A 27,254-nucleotide genomic window follows, 5' to 3' on the forward strand; every position below is an offset into this window, starting at 1 on the left:
CCCACTGTTATTTAACATTGTACTAGAGGTCCTAGCCACGGCAATCAGACAAAACAAAAAAATACAAGGAATCCAGATTGGCAAAGAAGAAGTCAAACTGTCACTATTTGCAGATGACATGATACTGTACATAAAAAACCCTAAAGACTCCACCCCAGAACTACTAGAACTGATATCGGAATACAGCAAAGTTGCAGGATACAAAATCAACACACAGAAATCTGTGGCTTTCCTATATACCAACAATGAACCAACAGAAAGAGAAATCAGGAAAACAACTCCATTCACAATTGCATCAAAAAAAATAAAATACCTAGGAATAAACCTAACCAAAGAAGTGAAAGACTTATATTCTGAAAACTACAAGTCACTCTTAAAAGAAATTAAAGGGGACACTAACAGATGGAAACGCATCCCATGCTCATGGCTAGGAAGAATTAATATCGTCAAAATGGCCATCCTGCCCAAAGCAATATACAGATTTGATGCAATCCCTATGAAACTACCAGCAACATTCTTCAATGAACTGGATCAAATAATTCAAAAATTCATATGGAACCACCAAAGACCCCGAATAGCCAAAGCAATCCTGAGAAAGAAGAATAAAGTAGGGGGGATCTCACTCCCCAACTTCAAGCTCTATTATAAAGCCATAGTAATCAAGACAATTTGGTACTGGCACAAGAACAGAGCCACAGACCAATGGAACAGACTAGAGAATCCAGACATTAACTCAGACATATATGGTCAATTAATATTTGATAAAGGAGCCATGGACATACAATGGCGAAATGACAGTCTCTTCAACAGATGGTGCTGGCAAAACTGGACAGCTACATGTAGGAGAATGAAACTGGACCATCGTCTAACCCCATATACAAAAGTAAACTCAAAATGGATCAAAGACCTGAATGTAAGTCATGAAACCATTAAACTCTTGGAAGAAAACATAGGCACAAACCTCTTAGACATAAACATGAGTGACCTCTTCTTGAACATATCTCCCCGGGCAAGGAAAACAACAGCAAAAATGAACAAGTGGGACTATATTAAGCTGAAAAGCTTCTGTACAGCAAAAGACACCATCAATAGAACAAAAAGAAACCCTACAGGATGGGAGAATATCTTTGAAAATGACACATCCGATAAAGGCTTGACGTCCAGAATATATAAAGAGCTCACACGCCTCAACAAACAAAAAACAAATAACCCAATTAAAAAATGGGCAAAGGAACTGAACAGACGGTTCTCCAAAAAAGAAATACAGATGGCCAACAGACATATGAAAAGATGCTCCACATCGCTAATTATCAGAGAAATGCAAATTAAAACTACAATGAGGTATCACCTCACACCAGTAAGGATGGCTGCCATCCAAAAGACAAACAACAACAAATGTTGGCGAGGCTGTGGAGAAAGGGGAACCCTCCTACACTGCTGGTGGGAATGTAAACTTGTTCAACCATTGTGGAAAGCAGTATGGAGGTACATCAAAATGCTCAAAACAGACTTACCATTTGACCCAGGAATTGCACTCCTAGGAATTTACCCTAAGAATGCAGCAATCAAGTATGAGAAAGATCAGTGCACCCCTATGTTTATCGCAGCACTATTTACAATAGCCAAGAATTGGAAGCAACCTAAATGTCCATCGATAGATGAATGGATAAAGAAGATGTGGTACATATACACAATGGAATACTACTCAGCCATAAGAAAAGGGCAAATCCAACCATTTGCAGCAACATGGATGGAGCTGGAGGGTATTTTGCTCAGTGAAACAAGCCAAGCAGAGAAAGAGAAATACCAAATGATTTCACTCATCTGTGGAATATAAGAACAAAGGAAAAACTGAAGGAACAAAACAGCAGCAGAATCACAGAACTCAAGAATGGACTAACAGGTACCAAAGGGAAAGGGACTGGGGAGGATGGGTGGGTAGGGAGGGATAAGGGGGGGAGAAGTAGGGGGGTATTAAGATTAGCATCCATAGCGGGGTGGGAGAAAGGGGAGGGCTGTACAACACAGAGAAGACAAGTAGTGATTCTACAACAGGTTGCTACGCTGATGGACAGTGACTGTAAAGGAGTATATAGGGGGGACCTGGTATAGGGGAGAGCCTAGTAAACAAAGTATTCGTAAGTATTCGTCATGTAAGTGTAGATTAATGATTAAAAAAAAAAAAATGCAGTTCCTATGTGGTGACCTCTAATGAGTTCTACACAATAATATAAAGGACATATAAAAGTGTAGGCAAAGGGTCTGTTTGTGTTTATACAGAGGATCAAAGCCTAATTTGGCTACCCCGAAAATGAACTAAGAAACGATATGAAAGAGAACTTCCAACATCAGCACTCTCGGGAAGACTCATGCCAGAAGATGATCATCAAAAAACCCCAACAAAGATCCACGCACTGCTACAGCTGTAGATGCACTCATCCCACCAGCTCCTGGACTTGCCATGGGAATGAAGGAGATATCTAAGCTGGCCTGTGCATACAGTAAAACAACAAATTTGACTGGATCTATACTGTTGGAACTCAACCAAGAATTAGGAGAAGTGCAAATTGTAGCGCTCCAAAATCTTACAACTACAGACTATTTACTGTTAAAAGAACATATGGGATGTGAACAGTGCCCAGGAATGGGTTGTTTTAATTTGTCTGATTTTTCTCAAACTATTCAAATTCAGTTAGATAATAACCATCATATCATTGATAAGTTTTCACAAATGCCTAGGGTGCCTAACTGGTTTTCTTGGTTTCACTGGAGATGGCTGGTAATTACAGGTATGCTTTGGTTATGTAACTATACTCCTATTATGTTAATGTGTGTGCGCAATTTAAGTAGTAGCTTAAAATATATACATGCTGAAGTTACTCTACAAGAAGATATGTCAAAGAAATAATCAATCTTCCCATGTTTTCTCCCGCCTGCTACTTCTATAGCTTTTCTTCTTCCTTCCTAATTACAACGAATTCTTAAATAGAATTCGTGCCTCATATCAAATTTACCGAGTATCATAACTCCTCCAAGTGGTAAAGATACCTCAAGACAAATGCTGGGCATAGAAGCCACAGGGCATAAATATGCAAAGAAATAAAAAGCTAACCATTTCAAACAATAAGGCTTCTCTCTCACTTACCAACTTAACATTTCCCTGTATGGCCCCGGAAGATGACTGGTTAGCCAGAGACGGGTAAGATTCCTCAAGGGAGGAACAACCTAAGACAGGCACAGTCGCTGGGGGGTCATCAGGTGAGAAATTGGGGATCAACAGAGGTGAGGCTTAGAACCTCACCCCCCCTGTTCTGAGAGAAATCTTCTGCATATGTGGATGTTTTATTGCCCTTGTCTAGCTTGGATTAACACATAGTCTACAGGCACACACCTGATCATATACATTTGCTCTCTTACAACACTAAACTATGTTTTCTACCTTTATATTGTATCTACCTACCACTTCAGCATCTTATTAAAAATAATAAAGAGAGAAATGTGGTATCCACATATAAATCAAGTATAAAAATCAAATGTGTATTCATATTTGAACTGACTGTTTATAGTTCATAATGCATGAGCAAAACCAAAAGTTTCTGTGATGACTGCCCTTGTACTGTTCACCATGTAACTTATTCACTATGTAAGAATTTGTTCTCCATGTAAGAACTTGTTCGTTATGCTTCAGAAGATTGGAGACTGACGAAAATTAGGCTTTGGGTGGATTAATGATTGTGCATTGAGCATTGACTCCCCTATACAGAATTTTATTGTTGTTAACAACCATTTGATCAATAAAAATGAGAGATGCCCTAACAACAACAACCAAGAAAAAGTACACACTTCCAATTGTAAAATAAATAAGCAACCGGGATGTAATGTATAGCATAAGGAATATAGTCAAAATATTGTAACAACTTGGTATGGTGATAGCTGGTACTTAGAATTATCATGTATATAAATGTTGAATCACTGTGTTGTACACCTGAAACTAATGTAATGTAATACTGTGTGTCAACTACCCTTCAATAAAAAACAATTATCTAAAAAAAAAAAAAAAAAAAAAAAAAAAAAAAAAAAAATGTTGAGTCGCTGTGTTGTACACCTGAAACTAATGTAATGCAATGCTGTTGTCAACTACCCTTCAATAAAAAAAAATAATAATTAAAAAAAAAAAAAAAAAAAAGAAAGGAATGTTTTAATTTGACTCTAATACTGTTTTTATTTATTTATTTATTTATTTTTATTTTGGTATCATTAATCTACAATTACATAAAGAACATTATGTTTACTAGGCTCCCCCCTTCACCAAGTCCCCCCCACATACCCCTTCACAGTCACTGTCCATCAGTGTAGTGACTCTAATACTTTTTATGAAATGATTCTTTTGCCCCAAATAATAACTATAACAAACTTACTTTTAATAGCTCCATATTGTAAGTGCTGTCACATACTTTACACAGTATAAAGGGAAGAGTTTGTGTTTGTTTTTTAACACAGAAGAATGGAAAGAAAAATCAGTAATGTAGACCACATTGTATCAAGAAGAGATTCACATTTATATCATGTTATCTTATTTTTTTACTGATATAATTGAGTTATATTCTGCTTGTAGTTAAAATTATGTGTTGAACTTATGGGGACAATCTTACTTAAATGTTTTTTAAAAACTACCATGATTATTTCTTAATTGAACCTAGGCTTCAGTGTTTTTATAACTAGCCAGTATATTAGACTGTTCCTACATACTATGGTTATTTCTACTATCACCTTGTTTATCCATTATTCATACCTTCACTGTGTTATAGTAGTTCTAACTATATATTCAGTGTCTGTGTACCAAAACTGCTAAAGATTTAGGTAATCTGTGATTTAAGTGATAAAAATTTTAAATCATGGTTGTAATTTATTGTGAATAACTTTTATGTATTTTCCTTGTAAATATTAACATGTTAATAACATGAATTGTGTATAAAGCAGAATTCTGTCAGTGGAAAATAAATATATTTAGTGTATTTGTACTTAATATTTCAAATTAAAAGCATTTCCATATTGGAATTAAAATTAAGATCAATATTTATACTGGCTGTGAAAAATAGGACCATCTGTATATACACATAAGTGTGAGATGCTCTTGTCAGTTATCTTTATTACAGGTTATGTGGATCTCATAAAACTTTGCTAATCCCCTTTTGAGAGGTACAGAAGGCTAATTAAATCTCTTAAGTGCTCTATGGACCAGTCAATGGTATTGTCACTAGTGTCTAGACATCAGTAAATGTTAAGATTTTCCTTAGTAAAAGATGTATCATGTGAAGGACTCTTGGGAATAAATTTAATTTGGCATGTGATGTGAAACAAATCGCGGATAAGAGTGAAAGCAAGTTTTCTAATTGGTGTTCTGCCCTATTTGAGAAATAGGAAATACATTTCACTTGTGTTTTTACAAGTATGTCTGTATGTTGCAGTTACATGACTTCTGTGAATATTGTAAAATATTGATTTTTTTTACTCTAACAATTCAAAACCTTACCTCTTTCAATTTATGTCTTAACTAATTTATTCATATTTTAAGTTCTCCAGAACAAAAATACCATTTTGCTTCAATTGAAATCTTAAAATCAAAGTGAATGCTATTAAGCAAGCTTTCTTATTGAAGTGGATACAATCTAACAGAAAAGATTTGTTTAATAGTTTAGATTTCCTTTTAACTTACAAAGAAGTCTCAATTTACTGGCAAGATACTTTTGTTTTAAAGCACAGTCTAACTGCGAGCCTCAGATTTTTTTAAATCAAATTTGTTAGATGACTTGCAGGCAAGAGAGTCATTAAATTATCCTTGGTTGACAATTCTAATTGAAAATATTTCTTGCAAATATCTTGCCGTGTGAGGCTTAGAAATCAGCCTTGAACTTTTGTTGATTTCAAAGCACAGTATGAGTTTGACAAACTTAACATACCATTTGTCTGTTTTATAGTTTTAAATTGAGGATCTTTCTACAACTGTTCCGCCTCTTAGGAAGTATATTTGACGTTTGTCATGCCAGGTGTTTTTTTTTCTACTTGCTTTTTTTTAAAATCAGCGTGAAAATGAACATGCATAATACATAAAAATCTTTACAGATATTACATATTTTTTTATATTATTTGGAGCTTAGTAAGTACTTCCAGGATCTTTTATTTATTATTTGAAATATATTAAGTAGAAATCAGTTTCTTAACCCTGTGACTTTATATTTCATTTTGTAAATGTTAATGTGTTGAGGTGTATAATCGAATACCATTGGAACAAAATGGAGATTTGAGGATGATGAATTGATAAGTAGGTATTTTTGTAGTGAGATTTTTTAAGATCAGTTACTGTTGTCCTTATAAAAGTCTAATACAGTCACTCAGCTGTTAAAAACCTAATCCTCTATTTAAAAAAATATACAAAAACAAATTGTCTGTCTTTCTGCCTGATCTCTTCTCAAGTACTAACACAATGGAAACAGTGGGTGATCTGTCAGTATGTTTGGTTTGTCAATGATGGTTTTGTATAAATATTGGGAGGGTAAGAAATAAAATTCACACAGTAAAATATGATTTCATCTGCCTTTTCTCTGCAGTTCCATGGCTCATGCTGCAGTGTGAAATTCTCATTTTACACACTTTGCAGGCGGAGCACATGAATTATGCATTGAGCAAGAAAAATCTCCTGCCTCAAGTCCTATATGCATTTACCCAGGTTCTGTCTCTATTACCAAGATGAATTGCAAATGGAGAAATGTTTGATGGAATAGGGCTCTTAACTTCTTTGTTTAGAATTCAGATTTTTATTTTTATAGTAGATCCTTTAAGTATGAAAATGTTTTGAACTTACTATGGATTTTTTTAAATGAAAAATGAAATATAATATAAGAGAGGAATGCCAAACACATCACAAAGCTTTTTATAGCCTTGATTTGGAATGCAAGGCTTTTTCAGTTCAGTAGAAATGACCGTTATCTATTGCTAATGTTGTATTTCAGTCACTGGTTATTTGCTCCTCTCAGAAAGTCAATGAAATTCTGTCCTTTTGAGAGCCTTTTTTTCCTCTCTGTTTTAGACTTGTGGTAGAGACTATGCCAATTTCACATACAGTTCTGTCATTTTGTATATGTGATCTGATGTCTATTTAATAGATATTGTTACACACTCTTAGCTGTGAAGTAGAAAATAAGGTATAGACTTGCCTCCAGCTTTAACTTTATCTTGATTTGGTAGGTTTCTAATTTTTCAGGTGGGGAGGTTACAGTTCCATAAAGACAGTCATGCACCATTGTAGCTTATAGCAAGCTACTCCCATTGTGCTTAGTATAGTATTTTGATAAGTCACATAATGATAAGCTTTTTGTTATATGTTCTTCCTTCACAAAAATGATATTCTAGTTGAGATGGCATTTTCATTCTGAACCTGTTTTTGTTACTTAGAACTTTGAAATTTCAGCTTCAAAACTAATATTTCTTCTGGGTTCTTTCCCCTTGTCCTAGAAATTGTTACTCTTTTGAGATGTGGAGAGAGGGGCAAATATTGTTTGTTTCGTTTTTAAATAATAAATAAAAATTAAAACCCATCTAGATGATTTGCAGTTTTCAGTGGCAGAAATAATTATTTTGAGGAAGAAAATCAATGCCAATGTTTTCAGTTATTGTTTTAATGTGTATTATTGTATGATCCTTCCTTGAAAATAATGTTTCTGATTATTGATATAAGGGGAAAAAAATGAGCAAAACTTAAAATTATTTTAAAATGTTACCTAATATATAATTTGACTTAACTGCTCTTATTCTTGTATGTTCATGTATATGTTGTAAGAGCGCTAACATGGTATAGACTTTATGGTGATGTAACTTTTGCTTTAGTAATACCTTTCTGTAATTAAATGAATACTTCAAAAACATTTTAATAATTCACCTTAACAATAAGCTATAAACACCTTTAATAGATTATAAGTTATCTGAAGGTAAGGACTACATGTGTTTTGGCTGTGGTATTTTGATTGCTTAGCACAGAATCTGATACATGTTAAAAATTCTGAACATATCTATTGAATGAATAAACAAAAACTTTTTAACAGAACCTTAAGTTTTGCATTGAATATGAGAAGATTTAATGTTAAAAAGTATATAGATTATGAAGGTAAGTAACCTTGACCCAAATACATCTATTTAGCACCCTAATCTTGGTTGATTTCCAATTGTTTATAATGCTATTTAGTATTGCACTTAATTTATACCCCACTCCTTTTTAAAGATTATACATCTTTTCTGAATCTGTAACCAACCTGTGAACAACTTAGGCTTAGGCCTATTGCTTTCTAGTGCATGGTTACCCACATTTCAAAAATAAGGTAGACCGAATAAGCAGATCTGAGATGGCAGGATCTAATTATGTACAGGTATGTTTTGAAATACGCTTATTCTCCTCAAAGGAAAATAGTAAAGAAAGTAAATTAATCCTTCTCAGCTCTAAAGATCAAGAGTCGGAAAATGTCATCTATAAATTTTAATAAATACTCTTGGCAAAAAAGTATGACACAACCTATTGTTGAAATACACAGTGCCCAGTACAATGCCTGTCACAAACTACATCTCAGTATGTTGACTTGTGACAGTCAACATACTGTCACAAGTTTGTTGACAATTTCAGAGCTAAACATGTGCTTGAATGATTCTTCTTCTTAAATCAACTTGTTTAAAATTATTTTCAAGAATGTTTGCACACTGTCTACCAAAGAGCCACATTACATTATAATGACAACAGAAAGTTTGCAGCTTTATAAATAAAATAACTACTTACCTTTAAATTTCTTCTAATGGCCTTTATAATGCTTAAACAAAATATTTTAAAATAATCAACTGTTCTGTTGGTGGAGAAGAAATACTGTATGTTAATTGAAATAAAAACTTTGAATCAAAAAAACATTTTGTGTACCATACAGAAGCTTTTGATATTTTTTTTCTTGAAAGGCTAAGCAAAAGGGAAAAAATGTGTTTTAAAATATTAAGGACTACATCATAGATTTTTGAAGTAGAACATGTAATAAATGAAATATTTCTTATTTTATAGGAGAAAGAAAAGAAAACAAAGCAAGATAGTAATGCTCTTACCAAAGACATTTCACTTCTAGATCTAGATGATTGTAAGTATTGAAATGTAACTTTTTTTCTGTGTTTAGCTGTAATATTTTTTTATTTTTATAGTACCTTTTATTTTCATGTCTCAAAATTTATCGGCATCTATTATGAAAGATTTATAAATGAATAACTCAATAACATTTTAGAAGTTAGTACTGTTAGAATCTTTTACTTTCATCTATTCAGCATATCAGTTGTGTATCACATGAATAAATATAATTGGTCAAGTAAAAGTACACCAAATTCATTTTAACATCTTTTGTTTTAGTAATTTATACTTGTTTTAGTACAAAATGATATATATTTCACAAGTTCTTCAGTGTTGTGTTAATTATGGGTATTGAGACATCTAACTTAAGGAGGTGGGGAATTAGGAAAGTAATTGGAACTGTGAAGGACACCACCATCTTCCACTTGCCACTTTTTGTTGGAACAGTAATGGGCACAAAGATTTTGAAGGCCAGTGTGGCTATCAGCAAAAAAATCTTTGTTTCAGCAAATTACTTCTGTGAATTTAAAATCCTACACATATACTCACCCAAGCATGCAAATGTTCATATTCATCATCTCCCCTTAAAACCTTCTGCATTGTGTGAGAGAAAGATAGTGGAACTTATTTTATTGGTAGTTAGATTTTGCACTAGAAGAAAAGTAACAACAAGTCAGATTTAATGAATATTAAAATGTCATTTTTCAGTATGATTTTTCCATGCTAGAGGTGAATACATTTTTATGTTGTCTCATTCTTTCGTGGATCAGTTCTATTTATAGTGTGTACCTTGCTTGTCTTCAGTAGTCATGGGAACTTCTGAATATAAAGAAACTAAAATGTCTAGTACAGAGAAATACTATAAGGCAATTAAAAATAAAGTTGGAGTATACAGTTATACACCAGTAAGTTGATAAACCTAGAAGAAATGGATAAATTCCTGGAAACACACAACCTTCCAAGACTGAATCATGAAGGAATAGAAAATCGGAATATACCAATTACAAGTAATGAAATTTAATTGGTAACTTTTGAACTCCTAAAAGACAAAAATCTAGCACCAGGCAACTTCACAGGTGAATTGTACTAAACATTTAAAGAAGAGTTAGTACCTATCCTTCTCAAATTATTCCAAAAAAAATCAAAGATAAAGGAATGCCACCAAACTTATTATATAAGATCAACTTTCACCAGATGCCAAAACCAGGCAAAAACAACACAAAAAGAAAAAATTACAGGCCAGTATCCCTGAAGAACATAGTTGCAAAAATCCTCAACAAAGTATTAGCAAGTAAATTAAACAATACTTCGAAAGGAACATAGACCATGATCAGGTAAATTTTATTCCAGGGATGCAAAGATGACTTGACACCCACAAATGAATCAAGATAATACACCATATCAACAAAACAAGGGATACAAATCATATGATCATCTCAGTAAATGCAGAAAAAGCATTTAACAAAATATTCAGCATCTATTCATAATAAAAACTTCAAGAAGGTGACTATAGAAGGAATGAACCTCAACATAGTAAAGGCCATAATATGACAAACCCACAGCTAACATTATAGTCAATGGTGAAAAGCAGAAAGCATTTCCTCTTAAGATAGAGAACAAGACAAGGATACCCACTATCACCACTTTTATTCAACATAGTATTGGAAGTACTAGCCACAGCCATTAGGCGAGAAAAAGAAATAAAAGGAATCCAAATTGGCAAGGAAGAAGTAAAACTGCACTATTTGCAGATGACATGATGATATATATAAAAACCCTAAACACTCTGCCAAAACACTATTAGAATTAATTAATGAATGCAATAAAATCACAAGATACAAAATTAAGGTACAGAAATCTGTTGCAATTCTATATGCTATAATGAGCAATCAGAAATAAAAATTACAAAAACAATCCCATTTACAGTTGCACCAAAAGGAATAAAATTCCTAGGAAATGTAATGAAAGAGGTGGAAAGACCTGTACTCTGAGTAAGACATTGATGAAAGAAATTGAAGACAACGCAAATATATGGAAATGTATACCATGCTTATGGATTGGTAGAATTAATATTTTTTAAATGTCCGTATTACTCTAAGCCATCTTCAGAGTCAATGCAATCCCCATAAAAATACCAATGGCATTTTAGTACTATAACACAGTACTATAACACAGTACTATAACAGAGAATCCTAAAATTTGCATGGACCCACAAAAAACCCCGAATAGTCAAAGCAATCTTAATCTTAAGAAAGAATAAAGTTGGAGGTATCACATGCCCTGATTTCAAACTATACTAAAAAGCTATAAAAATTAAAACAGTGTGGTACTGCCATACCTATTCATATCTGCTCAATTAATTTATAACAGAGGAGGCATTCGTATATAAAGGATATAAACTGTTAATGGGGAAAGTGGACAGCTACATGAAAAAGAATGAAACTAGACCATTAGCTATCCTATAAAATAAATTTAAAATGGATTAAAGACTTGAATGTAACACCTGAAGCCATAAAACTTCTAGAAGAAAACATAGGCAATAAGTCTTTGACATTGGTCTTAGCAGTATTTTTTTGGACCAATCTCTGCAGGCAATGGTTTAACAAAAGCTAAAATAAGCTAATAGGATTACACCAAACTAAAAAGCTTTTGCACTGTGAAGGAAACTATCAAAAAACGAAAGCAGCCTATTGAATGGGAGAAGATATTTGCAACTCATACATCCATTAATGAATTAATATACAAAATACACAAGGAATTTACCCAATTTAATGTAAAGAAAGCAAATAACCTGATTAAAAATTGGATAGAGGACCTGAATAGATATTTTTCCAAAGAAGCCATACAGATACATGAGAAGATCCTCAACATCACTAATTGTCAAGGAAAGGAAAATCAAAACCACAACGAAATACCACCTTATACTTGTCAGACTAGATATTATCAGAAAGATGAAAAATAACAAGTTTTGGTGAGAATGTGGAGAAAAGGGAACCCTTGTGCACTGTTGGTGGGAATGTAAATTGGTACAGCCACTATAGAAAACAGGGAGGTTCCTCAAAAAAAAATACCAAATACAAAAATTTCATACAATCCAGCAATTCCATTTCTAGATATTTATCCAAGGAAAATAAAAACACTAATCCAAAGAAATATGTGCACCCCTATGTTTATTGCAGCATTGTTTACAATAGCCAAAATATAGAAGCAATCTAGGTGTCCACTGATAGATGAATGTGGTGTACACACTGTGGAATATTACTCAGCCATAAAAAAGAATGAGCTCTTCCCATTTGCAACAACATGGCTGGGCTAGACAGTATCATGCTAAGTGAAATAAGTCAGAGAAAGAAAAATAATGTATTTCATTTATATTTGGATCTAAAAAAATAAAACAAACAAAAAGCAGAAGCAGACTCATAGATATAGGAATCAAACTATTGGTTACCAGAGGGGAGCTGTTGGGTGGCAGGTGAATAGGGGAAGGGGACTAAGAGATACCGACCTCTAGTTATAAAACAAAAAGTCATCATGATGTAATGTACAGCATAAGAAATACAGTAATTGTAATAACTTTGTATGGTGACAGATGGTAACTAGATTTATCATAGGGATCATTGGTAATATGTAAAAATATCAAGTTACTATGATGTAGACCTGAAAAAATTTAAACAAAAAAAAATTATAGCCAAATTGAATCATTTTTCACCTATTGGCAAAGATTTTAAAGTAACATACCCAGTATTGCTAAGGTTTGGAGAAACAGGCACCCTGCATATGTTTTTGATAGCAATAGAAGTAGGTGCACCCTTTTGGAGTCAATTTAGCAGTATCTATCAAACTTAAATTGGACACACATACAGATAAACTGAAAACTCAAATCATACTCCTTTCTTTTTTTAGAACCTTTAACTTAATGGCTTAATTTTACAGTTGAAGTCCATACTCCTAGGTTTCTAAGACCTTAGATGATCCGACTTCAGCCTACTTCTTATCTACTCTGCTCCTTTGCATTTCTGACATGTACCAGGCTCATCCTGCCAAGGGTCTTTGTACTGCTCTTCCCCCTGCAAATAACAACACCTCCAGATCTTCTCATGGCAAGCTGAACTTCTAATCTTTCATGTCCCAGCTGAAAAGTCACCTTTTCTTACACATCTTCACTAATCACTCTTGATTGTCTTCATGGCATTTTTCACTATCTGAAATTATCATTGATATTTGTACTACTGTTATGGAAAATACTGGAAAACCTGGACTGGATCACTGACTGAAAGAATGAAGCAGCACTCAGAGGTCTTGGAATTTTGAGGTTTATTTTACACTTTTAGACCCAGAGGGGAGTATTCTCCCAAGGTCTGAGCCCTGAACAAAGGCAAAGGAAGCAATATATATCTTTCTGCTTCTGTATCTATAACATTCGTACGTGCACAGCAAATGAGCAGCCAAGGGGGAGTTGAGGACACTCAAGGGACTGAAGGCAGACCCCGTAGTCATACTAAACTGCTTAATCTGTCACAGAAAAACTTGAGAGGTCAATGTTTTGCGGTAGACTGGCTCTTTAGTTAGTGCCCTTTAGGGCCTGCTTGACCTTGACAGCTGTGTTGAATATTTTCCTTATCACTACTTTGTTATTATTTGTCTTGCTCAACTAGGATATAAGTTCCGTGAGAATAGGTTCCTTTTGTGTCTTGCTCACTGCTATTCTAAGTACCCAGAATGGCACCTGGCAGATAGTGGGCACCCAGTAAATATTTGTTGAATTAATAAAATGTGCAAAGGTATATATAAAAATTTAATTTCACTATTTTGTATCACAGAAAAATCCTGAAAATAAATAAAACATTTAACAGTGGGGTAATACAACTATTAACAGAAATGAAGCAAATCTGTGTATGCTAATAACATAATTATATAACTGAAATATTTTAAGTAAAAATATATATATATCTCGAGCATGATTCCACTTGTGTAAAAAGGAAATAAAGAGAAACATTGTACATTATATATTTCTGGAAGGCTACATAAAAACAATTAACAGTTGACTTTGACCCCTTTGGGATAAAGGACTAAAGTAGTAACAGACTTGGTCTTATGTTTTATGTCTTTTGGTCACAATGAATATTTTTTAATGTATGTAACTTTTGTAATTTAAAAAGTTTAAAATTGTAAATGATAACAGTCAAGCACATTTAAAAACGAATTAAGAGTGAATGTTACAAGGTGCTACAGGCACTAATCACACCTTCTTATATTTGGCTCTGGTTTCCCTGGCAGCTACGGAGAAAAGAGAAACCTATAAAATGATATACTTATTATTTGATCATTTTTGAAGTATGGTTTTATATATAGAAGCAAAGCTTTTTTAAAATAGTAAGTTCTAAAAATTTAAATGTAAGGTCTCTTTTTATTTTAAGTAAATTTCATCTCAACTTACATTTACTTTTACCCAACATAGGATATTTTTGTTTGTTTTTAATAACTAAGAACTATTTCTTTGAACACCTTTTACACTCCTGTATTTGTCAAAAATGACTCTTGAAACTTTTTAACAAGTCAGTTCAGATTTTTATGGATAGTCTGCTAAGTGCAATGTACTTTGCTAGGTGAAAGAACAGATAAATAGAATTTAGTCATTCTCTCTGGAAACTAAAATCTAATCAGGGACACAGATACCTTAACAAGTAACTGTTACAGAAGAGATATAATAGAGGTGCAAAGTATAGCAAAAAAATGGGGAGAGAGACAAATAACCAATTAAAAATGTTCAAAGGCCTTGTAAGCATATTTACAAAGAAGTATGTGAATTTAGAGATCAAGACAGAGATAAAGGCTTAGAGATAAAGTGGAGTTTTATGGGGAAAAAAGCATTGTTGATAATGGTTCTTAAAATACTGACTTTATTGTATGCTGTTTATTAGCCTACAATAGTTCTCCATTCTCTGTAGCAAGCAGCTTATTGATTAAAAACTAAAAAGTCACTCTTCAATGGCCTGAGTTCTTAGCTGTGAGAAGTAGATTAATTTTGAAGGAGGGGCAGAAACATTCCTTATGTCTTATATAAGAGATACATCATAGTCCACAGAGGTTGCTTTGTTCAGTACACACTGAAGACCAAGAAGACTGCAAGTACAGTTAACCGTTGAACAGCACAGCTTTGAAATGCATGGGTCCACTTATACGTGGATTTTTTTCAGTAGATAATACTGGAAAAGTTTTGGAGATTTGTGATAATTTGAAAAAAAAACTTTTTCACTAGCTTTATCGTAAAAACACAGTATACAGTACATGTAACATACAAAATATGTGTTAATTGACTGTTTATGTCATTGGTAAGACTTCTGGTCAACAGTAGGCTATTAGTAGCTAAGTTTTGGGGATGTCAGAAGTTATACACAGATTTTCTACTGCATGGGATCACCACCCCTAGCTCCCAATTTGTTAAGGGGTCAACTGTACTGAATTTATCTTTGTCTTCATTCAGAAAACATTTATTAAGTACTTGCTATGACCTAGGTAATCTGCTATATGCTGGCAATTCTAAATGGATACAACATTGTCCCTACCCAAGAAACTCTCAAAGTATAATGGGAGAAACAGAAAAGTTGGCAATTCGATTGCCACATTGTAAAAGGAATGAGAAAGAGAACACAGACTGCTTCTTGGAGTACCTAACCCATCTAGCAGTATCAGGATTAACACTTGAACCTAGTATAAGTAAGAATTAGTCAAGCAGCTGAAGGCAAGAGAAGAGGGTGAGGAAGTAAAGGCATGGAGGACAGAAAGAATGTGCTGCTTCCTCAAATAATCATTGTCTCTCTCTAAGGAAGCAGTATAGCTAGCAACCCTGCAATAGACTGGCTGTACTAAAAATATTTCTGTGATTTTGAGTAAGTAACTTAGTTTTACCTATTGTATCTGTTGAGGGGATGTTATCAGAATTACAAGTATTTATCCTGGTATGGCCTTTAATCAGTTAAGTGAGTTAATTTCTTTATGCCTCCTTTTATTCATTTGTGAAACAAAAGAATGGCTAAAAAGTTTCTATAGTACCTTTAGATTATGCATTATTATGACTTTATTTCATGGGGCCAGGTAATAATACATTAGAAAATTATTTATGCTGGGATATAATTTATGGCCTAATAATAAATTAGGCTGAGAGAGAACAATGTACTTTCTTTCTTCCAGGTATATTTGTATTTCTAGAAATTAAAATATCTTTTCATACTCATACCATGTGATCTCAGTAGGATGATCATAAAATAGCAATCATACTCTGGTGTTCTTTAATAGGAAATATAAGCCTGTGTAATTACACTATTAGCATAACTATTAAGTTTTTAAAAATTTTTATCAGCCAACAATAATCGTGCTTCAGATGAGCCTTAGGATCTGTGATACCATGTTGTTGAATAAGTCATAGTAAAGGGAATAGAGAGGCTAAGAAGACAGTGAAGCTGGGCTGATTTTTAATCCCAGTTCTGTTACTTAGAAGCTGTGTAACCTTGGGTAAATTACTTAATCTCTCTGTGCTTTACTTGTTTTATGTGTAAAATTGGGATAATAGTAATACTTTTTAGGAGTATCAAGGATTAAATGAGTTGACAAATATAAAACCACCTAAAACTGTGATTGGCCCATGATAAGCATTATATAAGGGTTAGCTAGCTATGATAGAAATAACAGTGATGCAGCAGCATATAACATTTAACAAGTTAAATAACTTCATTTAAACCATTATATATTAAAAGTTTAACTTACTCTTAAATTTTAAATAAAAAATTTGATAAGAAAAATAATTGTATAATTATTAAATTATTAAATATATTAAAAATAATTATATAATTATTTTATTAAATATGCTTTAGTGAAAAGAAGTTTGTAAAAGTTGAAAAAGAAGAAAATAAAATGGATTTGTAATCCAAAAACCCTGGGCTTACATTCTGACTTATCAGTTCAGATTCTTTTCATATGCAGACTCCCTACCCCAGAAATTGGATCATACTAAGATAGTATTTTATCATTTGCTTATTTTTCTGTTTATCATACACATTACTTTCTATCCATAAACATTCTTTAAGAGCTTCATTTTTAATGACTCTATGGCTATCCTTTATACTGTTATAATAAATTCTGTTTAACAGGTTTACTATTGTTGGAAATGTAACTTGTATCCATTTTTTTGCTGTCACAATCAGTGAAGCAATATACATCATCATAATTATATTATTGCATCATCTCCATGACTATTTCCTTAAGATAAATTCCCCAGAGCAGAATTGCCAGGACAAAAGCTTTGAAGAATTCTGTTGCTTAAAATTGCTTCCCGCAAAACTTGTACTAACTTACCCCGTATTAGTGTGAGTGCCAGATTACTTATACCCTTACCAATGCTGTATTTTGTATTTAAAAATTGCCTTTGTCAATTTGATGGGTGGAAATGATATCTCTCCTTAATTTGTATTTCATGTTGTTGGTTTTTTAAAAAACTACAGATAGTCATTTTGTTTCTAACCCATTAATTAAATACTTCAACAAAGTCAGCTGGCCTCAGAATCTAATTTAGGATAAACTTTCAGGGCTAACTTTCATCTTGTCAGACTTGTAAACAGTCATGTAATCATTTCTTTAATACCAGTGCCTCTGTCTTCTGAAATGTTAAAAGCCTATCCTTTTTCTTAAGAGTCAAACTTACCTGAGATGTGAATTTTCCACTCTTGTCTTTTTCCTCTCTCTGTTTTTTGCCAATCCATAGTAGAAATCAGAGGCTATTTTGTACTCAATTTTTATTTCTTGCATGGGCATCTAATATTTTAAGTGAATGGTTGGACAAACAAATGAACAAACACGCATTTAGTAACCACCAGAAAAGTTACTTGTTTCATGGAAAAGCAACATATTTTGATCCAAGTCAGAAGAGCCCTTTTCTAGCCTTACATTGGCTCTACCTTTCTGTTGTTTTTTGTTTTTTGTTGTTTATTTTTTTAAGCAGAGTAGAAGTTTTATTTGAAGTTACTTAGAAAGAAGTACAGGCGACCTCAGAGAGAGGAGCGCCCTGAAAGGTTGGAGAGAAGGAGATTAAAAGTTGACACACTTAGAAAGTGCGGGCGACCTCAGAGAGAGGAGAGCGCCCTTTCGGTTGTTTTATGACCTTGGCAGGCCTTACTCTCCCTATGCCTTTGTTTACAATGTTTGTAATATAAAGGCTGTTCTGCCTTCTCACTGCCATTATCTTATTTCAGTCCTTTTCATGTCATGCCTAAACTATTGTAAATTCTTCCTGTTATCCTGACTGCCCCTTCTTCAGTTTGTTATACTACTGTGTAATCAGTCATCCTGCAGTGCCATGTATCACATCTTTCTTCTTTTTGGTAGACTTTCTGTCGTTCCCTTTGGTGTGTAAGATAAATCCAACCCCTTTGCTTTCCAGTTTCCCACCTCTCAGCCTTTGTTTACAGCATTTTCTCATCTAGTAATTAACAGGCTTCTTTCTTTCCTCTTACTCAGATCTGACCTTTATCAAACGTTGGGCTTCATTCCTTCCTGTACATAAAGCCACCACCTTATTCTCATTGATCCTTTTTTATTTTTCAACTCTCTGTGGCACTTGCTAAAGAGGACTGGGAATTTGTAGCAGTCCTTTAAATTTAGGCATACTGAAAAGTGAGTGCAACGGAGAGACCAAGGTCTCCATTTCCTCCTCCACCTGATCTCTCCTCTAATTTTTTTGTTGTATATGTTAAGATTTTATTTAAGATTTCCTCTGAATTTTCTTCTTTGGGCAATATCATATATGGATTGTATTGTTACCTATTTTCTCTTAAAGCTTGTGTATCTTTTTTTTTTCTCAATGAGGTTTTAGGTTATTGAAGACAGAGACTATCTTGAATTTTGTCTCTGCCTTGCTCTCTTGTTCAAGAAATACTTATTGCTAACTTTATGAATGAATATTTGTTTTGCCTAATTTAAAGAATATTGTGAAAATGAAATGAGAAAAAGATGTTTTGAAAAGTGATGTCAAATTACATGCTACTTTTATAGCATTATTTTGGAGTGAGAATTTGTCAAAAGCTAACACTTTTCTACATTTTAATTTATTTCATTGAAAAAACAGTTGAATTACTAAGGACCAACAATTAATACATATACATTAAAGGCACACACTAGTAGAAATAAAAATATGTGTAAACACACAGATTGACATTACGAGAGAAGTATGGTTATAGAAGTGTGTCCAAGTGTATCTGGAACAAAGAGGGCAACACCTAAACAAGCTGTGTAGGTGAGTCAGGTTATGCTTTCACCCTGAATGGTATCTTAATGGGTAGAAGTTGCAAAGTGAGCAAGGCAGAGAGCTAAGTACCTTCTAGGTTAAGGGAACAGAATATAAAAGGCTCAAAAACATGAAACAAGATCTTGGGAACTATTATTCGGTAGAGCTGGAACATAGGAATGGCTGATAAGATCAGAGGTTGACCTGTCCTGCCCAATACTGTGGCTGATAGCCACAGTAAAATTTTTTAATGCAGTTCTTTAGTCATACTAGCTGAGCACATTAGGATATGTGCTAGTGGTCTCTATATTATATAGCACAACTATAGAATTATTTCCACCATCACAAAAAGTTCTATTGGATAGTGCTGAGCTAGCTCGTAGAGGACCCTGCACACTTGATTAAGAAGTTGGAATTTTATCTTGAAGGCTGCTGTGAGCCTTTGAAGAGTCTTAAGCAGGGCAATGACGTACTCAGATTTGCATTTTTAAAAGGTTATCATATTTTCAGGTATCTGATCTCAAGTACATAAAAATTGTAGGATCATACATTTCTATCTAGCATAGCTTTTGCTGACTTAAAGCATTTATAATTGGAAGGGAATTAGCCTGGGCTCTTGTGATGATTACAGTGGAGAATAAAATAGAGAAAGGATTTAAATGCCCTTTTAAGACTTCTAACTTAACTAGAGAACTCTTGAAAGCTCTTCTTATTTTTATATTAATCTGAAAAAAATACTCCTTTACCTTTTTCTTTTAGTGAAGTTACTAGGTGATAAATGTTAGTGATAATATTATGTGACAAAAATGTTCAAAAATTATTATTCAAAATATTTATATCTGTATTTTGTTACAGGATTTGCTGTTATGTTTTGAAAGCTAAGACTAATAACTGCCATGACTTAATAATAACTTGACTAAATCAAGATGTTAAATAGAATTGTCATAGATTTATTAATCAAATTAATTTAATTAGATTTCCTAACAAACTAAAAATGTTGCTTTTAATAATATGAATTAAATTTTCATGCACATTTGCTAATTTGGGCCTTTTTTTACAGTTAACACAATATCCACTCCAGTTGCACTTCCCACACCAGCTCTTTCTCCAAGCTTGATAGCTGATCTTGAAGGTTTAAACTTGTCAACTTCTTCATCAGTCATCAGTGTAAGTAATTTTAAAAAAACATTAGCTCAGTTTTCAAATGATACCATTGCATTTTTTATTAAAATGCCAACAATTGAAGTCGATTTTTAGTCTTGAACAGTTCTTCCTCTAACAAGTCTAATTCAGATCTTTTTAATTTTGTGATTTTTTTTTTTAATTTGCTCTATCCAAACCATTATCCTTTCAATTTACTTCTCTTTGTTATTCACATCATGTGGACATGATACTTTTTGGTTACTGGTATATATCTGTAACATACAAGGGTTCTTTGCCACATTGAGTTAGTTTATATACATAAATTCTGCCTTAAGGAATCGTCTATAACAGATTTTCATTCCCATAATCATTCTATTCCTACCACCCTGTTATTTTACCATTGGCTGTTAAAATACCTGTTTTTATGTAAAAATCTGCAATTGTATTTCTCCTTGTGTTATATTCATACATTTACTTACATGCCTTGATATCTCTAAAGAAATTCTTTAATGTTATTTATGGGGTGTGACTTACAGTGAGACAAGAGGCCTGCATATTGCAAAATAATTCCAAAACCATCAGCCTGTCATAGTATCTGAAAGGGCAATAATTTCTGTGTTAGCATAACATATTCACTAACCTTTCACTCTAAATCAAGCATGCTGCCTAGGATATATAATCTGTTGATATGCTTGACCTCCTGTTAATTTGTTGTCAGAAATCTGGCAAACTAAGAGATAGAACAGTAAGTTTTGATGGGGAACACAGGTCACTTGACTAGATCTGGTGTATGAATGGGTCCCAAGACTGGCAGGGCCCTGAAGGGCACATGATTGGTGATCTGAATTGCTGGAGAGCATAGAACTGCTTCTGCCAGAAGTGGGAAAGAGGAGTACCTAATTCTTGTATGTATTACAAAGAATTTCCCCTTCAAAACAAATGTGTTATCAGGGCCATACAGTGAAATACTCAAAAGAGTTACATGCATTTCTGTTCTGCTTTGGTCAGCTCACTTAGAAAATAGAGGTGAAAACTAAGCTTATAATGTTGTTTCAATTTATAAAATGCAATTCTCTCTTAACACTCAAAAATGAGTAAGAATGGTATTTGGGATTTTAGTTTGCTCTTATTGTTGCCAAATGGAAAAGGAACATTAAAAGAGATGGGGTGGGAGGAACAATGAAAATAAACAGTTAAGCCTTTCATTTATTTAAACAAGAAGTATTTATTGAACATTTGTGCATTTGTGATAGACTATAAAGAGAAACTGGTAATCAAAAAATCTGTGAAGCAGTTAGTCCTTGAGGGGAAAGGAAGCCCCAAAAAACTTGGGAGGTGGTAAGGTAGTGGATAAAAAACTTGGATTCTGGTATCAGATGACCAGGGTACAAATCCCTGCTTTGCCACTTACTAGCTATGTGACCTTGGGCAAATTGTTAAGTAACTGTTCTGCTCTTCAGTTTCCTATGAAGATAATATCTACCTGCCAGGATTGTTGTGAGATTAATGAGATAATAAATGTAAAGCTCTTAGAACAGTGAGTGGCACATTGTCATCCCTCAATAAATATTAACTAATATTTCCAGAAGTGATATGATATGTGATAATGGACCCTGAGTAGACTCTCATACTTTATTAGCTGTAAGAAGAATGCAGTTGAGATTAGAAAAGCTTGTAGTAAATTTTCACTCAAACATTGAACAGTAACTGAAGGACTCACCCTTTCACACTGAGGAGTTTGTTTACTGGGAAGATTTTGTCAAAGGAAAAGAAAAGCACTCCATCCAAAGAATGTGCTTAAAGCAGACTGCTGAGTGATGCAGTTAAGTGAAGCAGGATTTCAGCACTCCTCCCCCAAAAAGCTAACAAAATGATCAGACAATAAGCAGTAATAAGAATGGTAACCAAAAATTCACTAGAAACAAGCAAACAAGGAAAGGAATAGAATTTAAAGAAAAAAGCAGAACTTTGAAAAGCGGAACCTTCAGAAATACAATAAATATTCTGTTGCAGAATGACATGCTTCCTAATCTAACCTCCAGCCCTCAAAGCAGTTATTTAAAAAAGAAGATGCAACCAAATTACAAGTTTTCTCATTATGTGTACAGATTTAGAAACAAGTAGACTAAAGACATTCAAGGAGAAAATCAAAGAAAACCCTCAAAAAATTACAACCCTCACATAATGCTATTGAGCTCAACAAATACAGGAGCCTTTGGGTCCTAAAATGAAATTCACAAATAAGAGTATATCCATAATTTTAAAATCAGCATACTGATTAAATTGAAGAATTTAATTAATTAAACTGAAGAATTAAAAGTAATTTATAATAAAGTAATGGTTACATTGATGCATAAATGCTTGACCATGACTACTCTAGAAATGTAATGAAGTAGTTAAGTGATGCTGGCACTCATATACAATGTGGCAGCTATAAACGCAGATTGATGTAGTCTGATATTTTTGGGGACACCCAGCACATGCTTTATTTTCAAATTAACATTAAAACATAAAGCATGAACATTAGAACAGGAACAGAAATCCCACTGCCCTGTTTTCAAAGCCAAGTATAGGGATATATACAATGACAAGACATTTTGAGTCTGCTTAACTCCAGACCCTCAATGGAAGAACAAGCTTTGATACAGGAGTGAGGAAACATGGTGGCACAGAGCCTGGGTTTTATAGATGCATCTCCTGCAGGGCTGAGGTGGGCAGGAGAGATGGGTCTGTGGGGGAAAAGTTTATAGATGATAAGGTGTGTTGTATTTGCAACTCAAATACTGTGGATTGTGATATTGCCATCACTTACAAAATTTTCCAAAACATTGCCCAGTTTTTCTGGTTGTTGCATTCCTAAAAAACTGAAAACATTAAAACCTTGCAAAAAAAATGCTTTGTACTTATATGTAGTGTTCTAGGATCAGGTAACTTTAAACAAGTTTTCATTTCATGAATGTCCAACAAGACATTTGAAAGTTCTAAGGAACATGGTATAATCTTTGTTATGTGTATCTGCCCTGTTTATTACAGGGCATTTAGCATTCCTGCCCTTCACCCCTTAAAGCTAGTAGCATCTTTTACTGCTCCTTCCCCCAGTCATCTGCCAACTGCACACACTCAGAGCAGTGGTTAAAATTTAAAAGCACAGACTTTTGAGCCAGACTGTGTGAGTTCAAATCAGAGCTGTGTCACTTTACACAATGACCAGCCAGTTTACCTCTTGATGTCTCAGATTTTCTCACCTGTAAAATAAAGATACTAACACTGCCTGTCTCATAGGGTCGTTGTTATCATTAGATGAGTTAACATACATGGAATGCTTACAGCAGTACCTTCCACATATTAAACACTAAGTATTTCCTGTTACTATTTTTTGTTATTACATTATTATGACAACTTTGTAAAGAAAGGAGTGACCCAAGATAATTGTATTGTCTTTCTTTCTTTATAAAGGCTACATACACATAGATATTCCCAAACATGAAAATAACTGTCAGTCCTTTAAAGAAAAAAAGGGGGGGGATACTGCTCGTTGTCAAAACCAATTAAAGAAAGACTCAAACTTAATAGAATCAATATCAAAGCCAGATACAAGGGTATATACAATGACAAGATTATTTTGACCCTCAAATGGGAAAACCAGCTTCAATGCAGGGATATGGGAACATGGTGACACAGAACCTGGTGTAGCCCAGAAGACCAGAGTATCAATGGGAATTATGGTCACAGAATTGAGTGTAAATGATAAGAATAATATAAGAAACCAAAACTAGCAGGTGGGGAGGGAAGGATGAGAGGATGCATGTTCATTTACATTTCATTTTTTTATAGTAGGAAATGCCTTGGTTTTGCTGTTTAATGAGACTCAAACCTTTTAATGGGTTTGTATAAGCTCAAAGAACATTTTTTTGGAAGTTATAGAGGTTTGTTTTTTGTTTTAGTTTTTAGTTTCCCTTTCTTCAATTCAGTTAAAGATTATAATCCTATTGCATAGGATAATTTATCTGTTTCTCTGTACATCTGTCTACCCATGCTTGCAGAGGTAAACATGGTTAACAGTAGTTAATTTAGGTGAGATGATTTTGGGTGATTTCCTGCCTTTTTTTGGGTACTTTTCAATGAAGTTTAAGTGTTTTATAATAAGTAGTTAACTTTTTTAAACAATAAAATTATTACTATGAAAATGAGCAAAAGTACAAAAAAGGAAAAATATATTTATAGTATTAGATGTCAGAATTGTGGTTATCCTTAGGAGAATTAGTGATTGAAAAGGAACACAAGAGGAGCTTCTGGGGTGCCAATAATGTTCCATTTTTTGATCTAGGTACTGTTACATGGTGTATTCAGTTTATGAAAAAATCATTAAGCTTCACACTTAAGCTTTTCTGTGTGTATATTGTACTACAATAAAATACTTTTTAAAAAGCAGACAAGAGATACAGACACTAACCACTCTCCACTGTTGGTGAGGGATGCAATGAAATAAGCATTATACACTGCTCCACTGGGGCCACCTACAGAAAGTCAGAAATACACATAGTCTTTGACATAGTAATCTCATGTCTAGATTTTTCTTCTAAGGAAATAATTAGAAATACAAAGGTTTATGTGCATGGTTGTTTGTAACCTCAATATCTAGTGATAGAATGATGGTTACGTAAAGTATGACAGTCAAATCTCAAATGTTATACAGTCTTTAGATGTTTTTATTAAATTTAACGAGATAAGGAAATATGGTATAATGTAAAGTGATAAATGGCATACAAAATATGTGTATTATCAATTTTGTAAAATTGTACATTTCACTGTTTTTCAATACAGGAAAAATTGAAAGAGTTAAAAAAATGCATTATAATATTAACAGGCTTTCTGAATGATGAATTTGTTGATGATTTATATTTACCTTCTTTATATTTTTAGTATTTTCCAGAGTTCCTCTAATCAAGGTGTAATATATCTATTATCCAAAAAGCAATCATTTTTTAATAGAAAGGAAAAGCATATATATGAATGGCTAGGATTCCTTTTATTGACATTTAATATCTAACATGTGTCTTTCTCAATCACCACTACCAATTGTGATACTGAGCAAGTCATTCAATTTTCTCATTCTCAAGTAATAGCAAGGTAGATCTCCATGTTTCCTTTTAACTCTACTCTTCTTTGAATCTAGGAACCTAAGTTGGAATTTCAAGGCAATGAAAATAATTATGCTGGGATGATTTGAATGTTTGTGAAAATAAATAGATGAAACATATTTTAGCTTTTGTGATGACTTCTACTCCATAGATGATTTTTATTTATTTCAGCAAATTGTTTTTCTTGCATATTTGGTATAGTATGGGTAGATTTCATATTTTGAAATTACTGGTCCAGTGAAACCCAGAGAACAGTTCCTTTTTCACAATACTTCTCAAATGAAAAATTTCACTGGTGATTCTAGCTCTTTGAAATATATATTCAGAGCGCAGATTTTCTTAAACATAATTCCTAATAAATACTATTATCATTGAAAGGAATGGGTTTTTTTCAGACTGTATGATACAAATGATGTATAAACACAGTTTTTGTTTCAGTCTTCCATGCAAGTAATTGTCACCAGTAAAGGCCAACAGATAGCTAAAAATGAAGAAGCGTTTTAATGCAGTATTTCAGTGAACAGACTGACTTTTTTTAGTGAAATTTTTGGACTAGAGTATTGTTAGCCCAAGAGTTTCTAAATTATGTGTTACACATAAAGCTCCAACAGCTCAAAAACAAGAATGTTCAGAGTGCTGGGCTGGAAGGGTAAGAAAAGAGTAAGAGGGGAAAGATATTTTGCATGTGAGAATAAGTGTGAAATAAGAATAAATTGTTCACCTCTGGTGTTAGAAAGATTGGAGTCAAACTCCAGTCTTCTCTCCTTTAGATGACTTTTTGTATATTTGAGGCACAAAAGTATTAAAGTGACTTCACTTAAAGTTTCCTCTTGAACAAACTCAGTCTATTAATGTGCTGTTAAACATCAGCATGAAGTCTTGTCTCATTCTTCGCATTTTTTATGTTCCTTCTCAAACTAGTTATATAAAAAAGTTTATTAAGTTGTTCACTTCATATTTAAGATTTATATTTCTATGGAAAAATGACTTCTGAGTTCTGACCTTACTACATTATAAGGTTCCCAAGGCAATCCGCCAAATGCTACAAAACCCATAATGGAAATATAGTACCTGTGGTTCTTTAGCCCCTAACCACAAGTCAGAAGGTTTCTGTGGGAACATACTTTTTAGAGTTAGAACTTATAATACCAAGAATTCACTTAGACAGGGTGACGTTAAGAAAATGCATTCAACTTGGAACCCAAACACCTAATTTCTGTCCTTTGATGAGCTAGTTATCATTGCTGAATATGGGCAATTCTTTGACTCCAATTTCTGAATTTATAAGATGGAGATAATACTTTCCCTAAACACTTAATTGTGTTTGCATGAAAAGCAAATGAAACAATGGATCTGAAAATGTTTGAATTGTATTCTATGGCTAGCTTTTGGAGTGGGAAGATAGAAATGAAGATAGAATTTTAAGAAACCATGCTTTAAGAGGCAACAATGGTAAAGACCAAGTAAAATAAATCGAAGGAGGTGAATGGTATAGCATGGTAACAGAAAACTCAGTTTAGGGAGGGACATAGGCTTGTAGTAAGTG

At 33.4% G+C, this 27,254-nt stretch overlaps 1 protein-coding gene across 7 annotated transcripts in view; it reads left to right on the top strand.

Annotated features, from left to right (window-relative positions):
• Positions 1 to 27,254, top strand: part of AP3B1 (adaptor related protein complex 3 subunit beta 1) — a 306,085-nt gene that overhangs the window by 213,105 nt on the left and 65,726 nt on the right. For 6 of the 7 annotated variants that reach the window (XM_036914138.2, XM_057494089.1, XM_036914137.2 and 3 more), the window contains 2 exons: positions 9,092 to 9,164; positions 20,485 to 20,591. In XM_036914138.2, coding sequence (XP_036770033.1) covers positions 9,092 to 9,164; positions 20,485 to 20,591 — 180 coding nt within the window. The remainder of the gene's footprint in view (positions 1 to 9,091; positions 9,165 to 20,484; positions 20,592 to 27,254) is intronic. The other variant, XM_057494087.1, reaches the window with a different exon arrangement.

Source organism: Manis pentadactyla, chromosome 2 (assembly GCF_030020395.1).
Source record: "Manis pentadactyla isolate mManPen7 chromosome 2, mManPen7.hap1, whole genome shotgun sequence".
NCBI lineage: Eukaryota > Metazoa > Chordata > Mammalia > Pholidota > Manidae > Manis > Manis pentadactyla.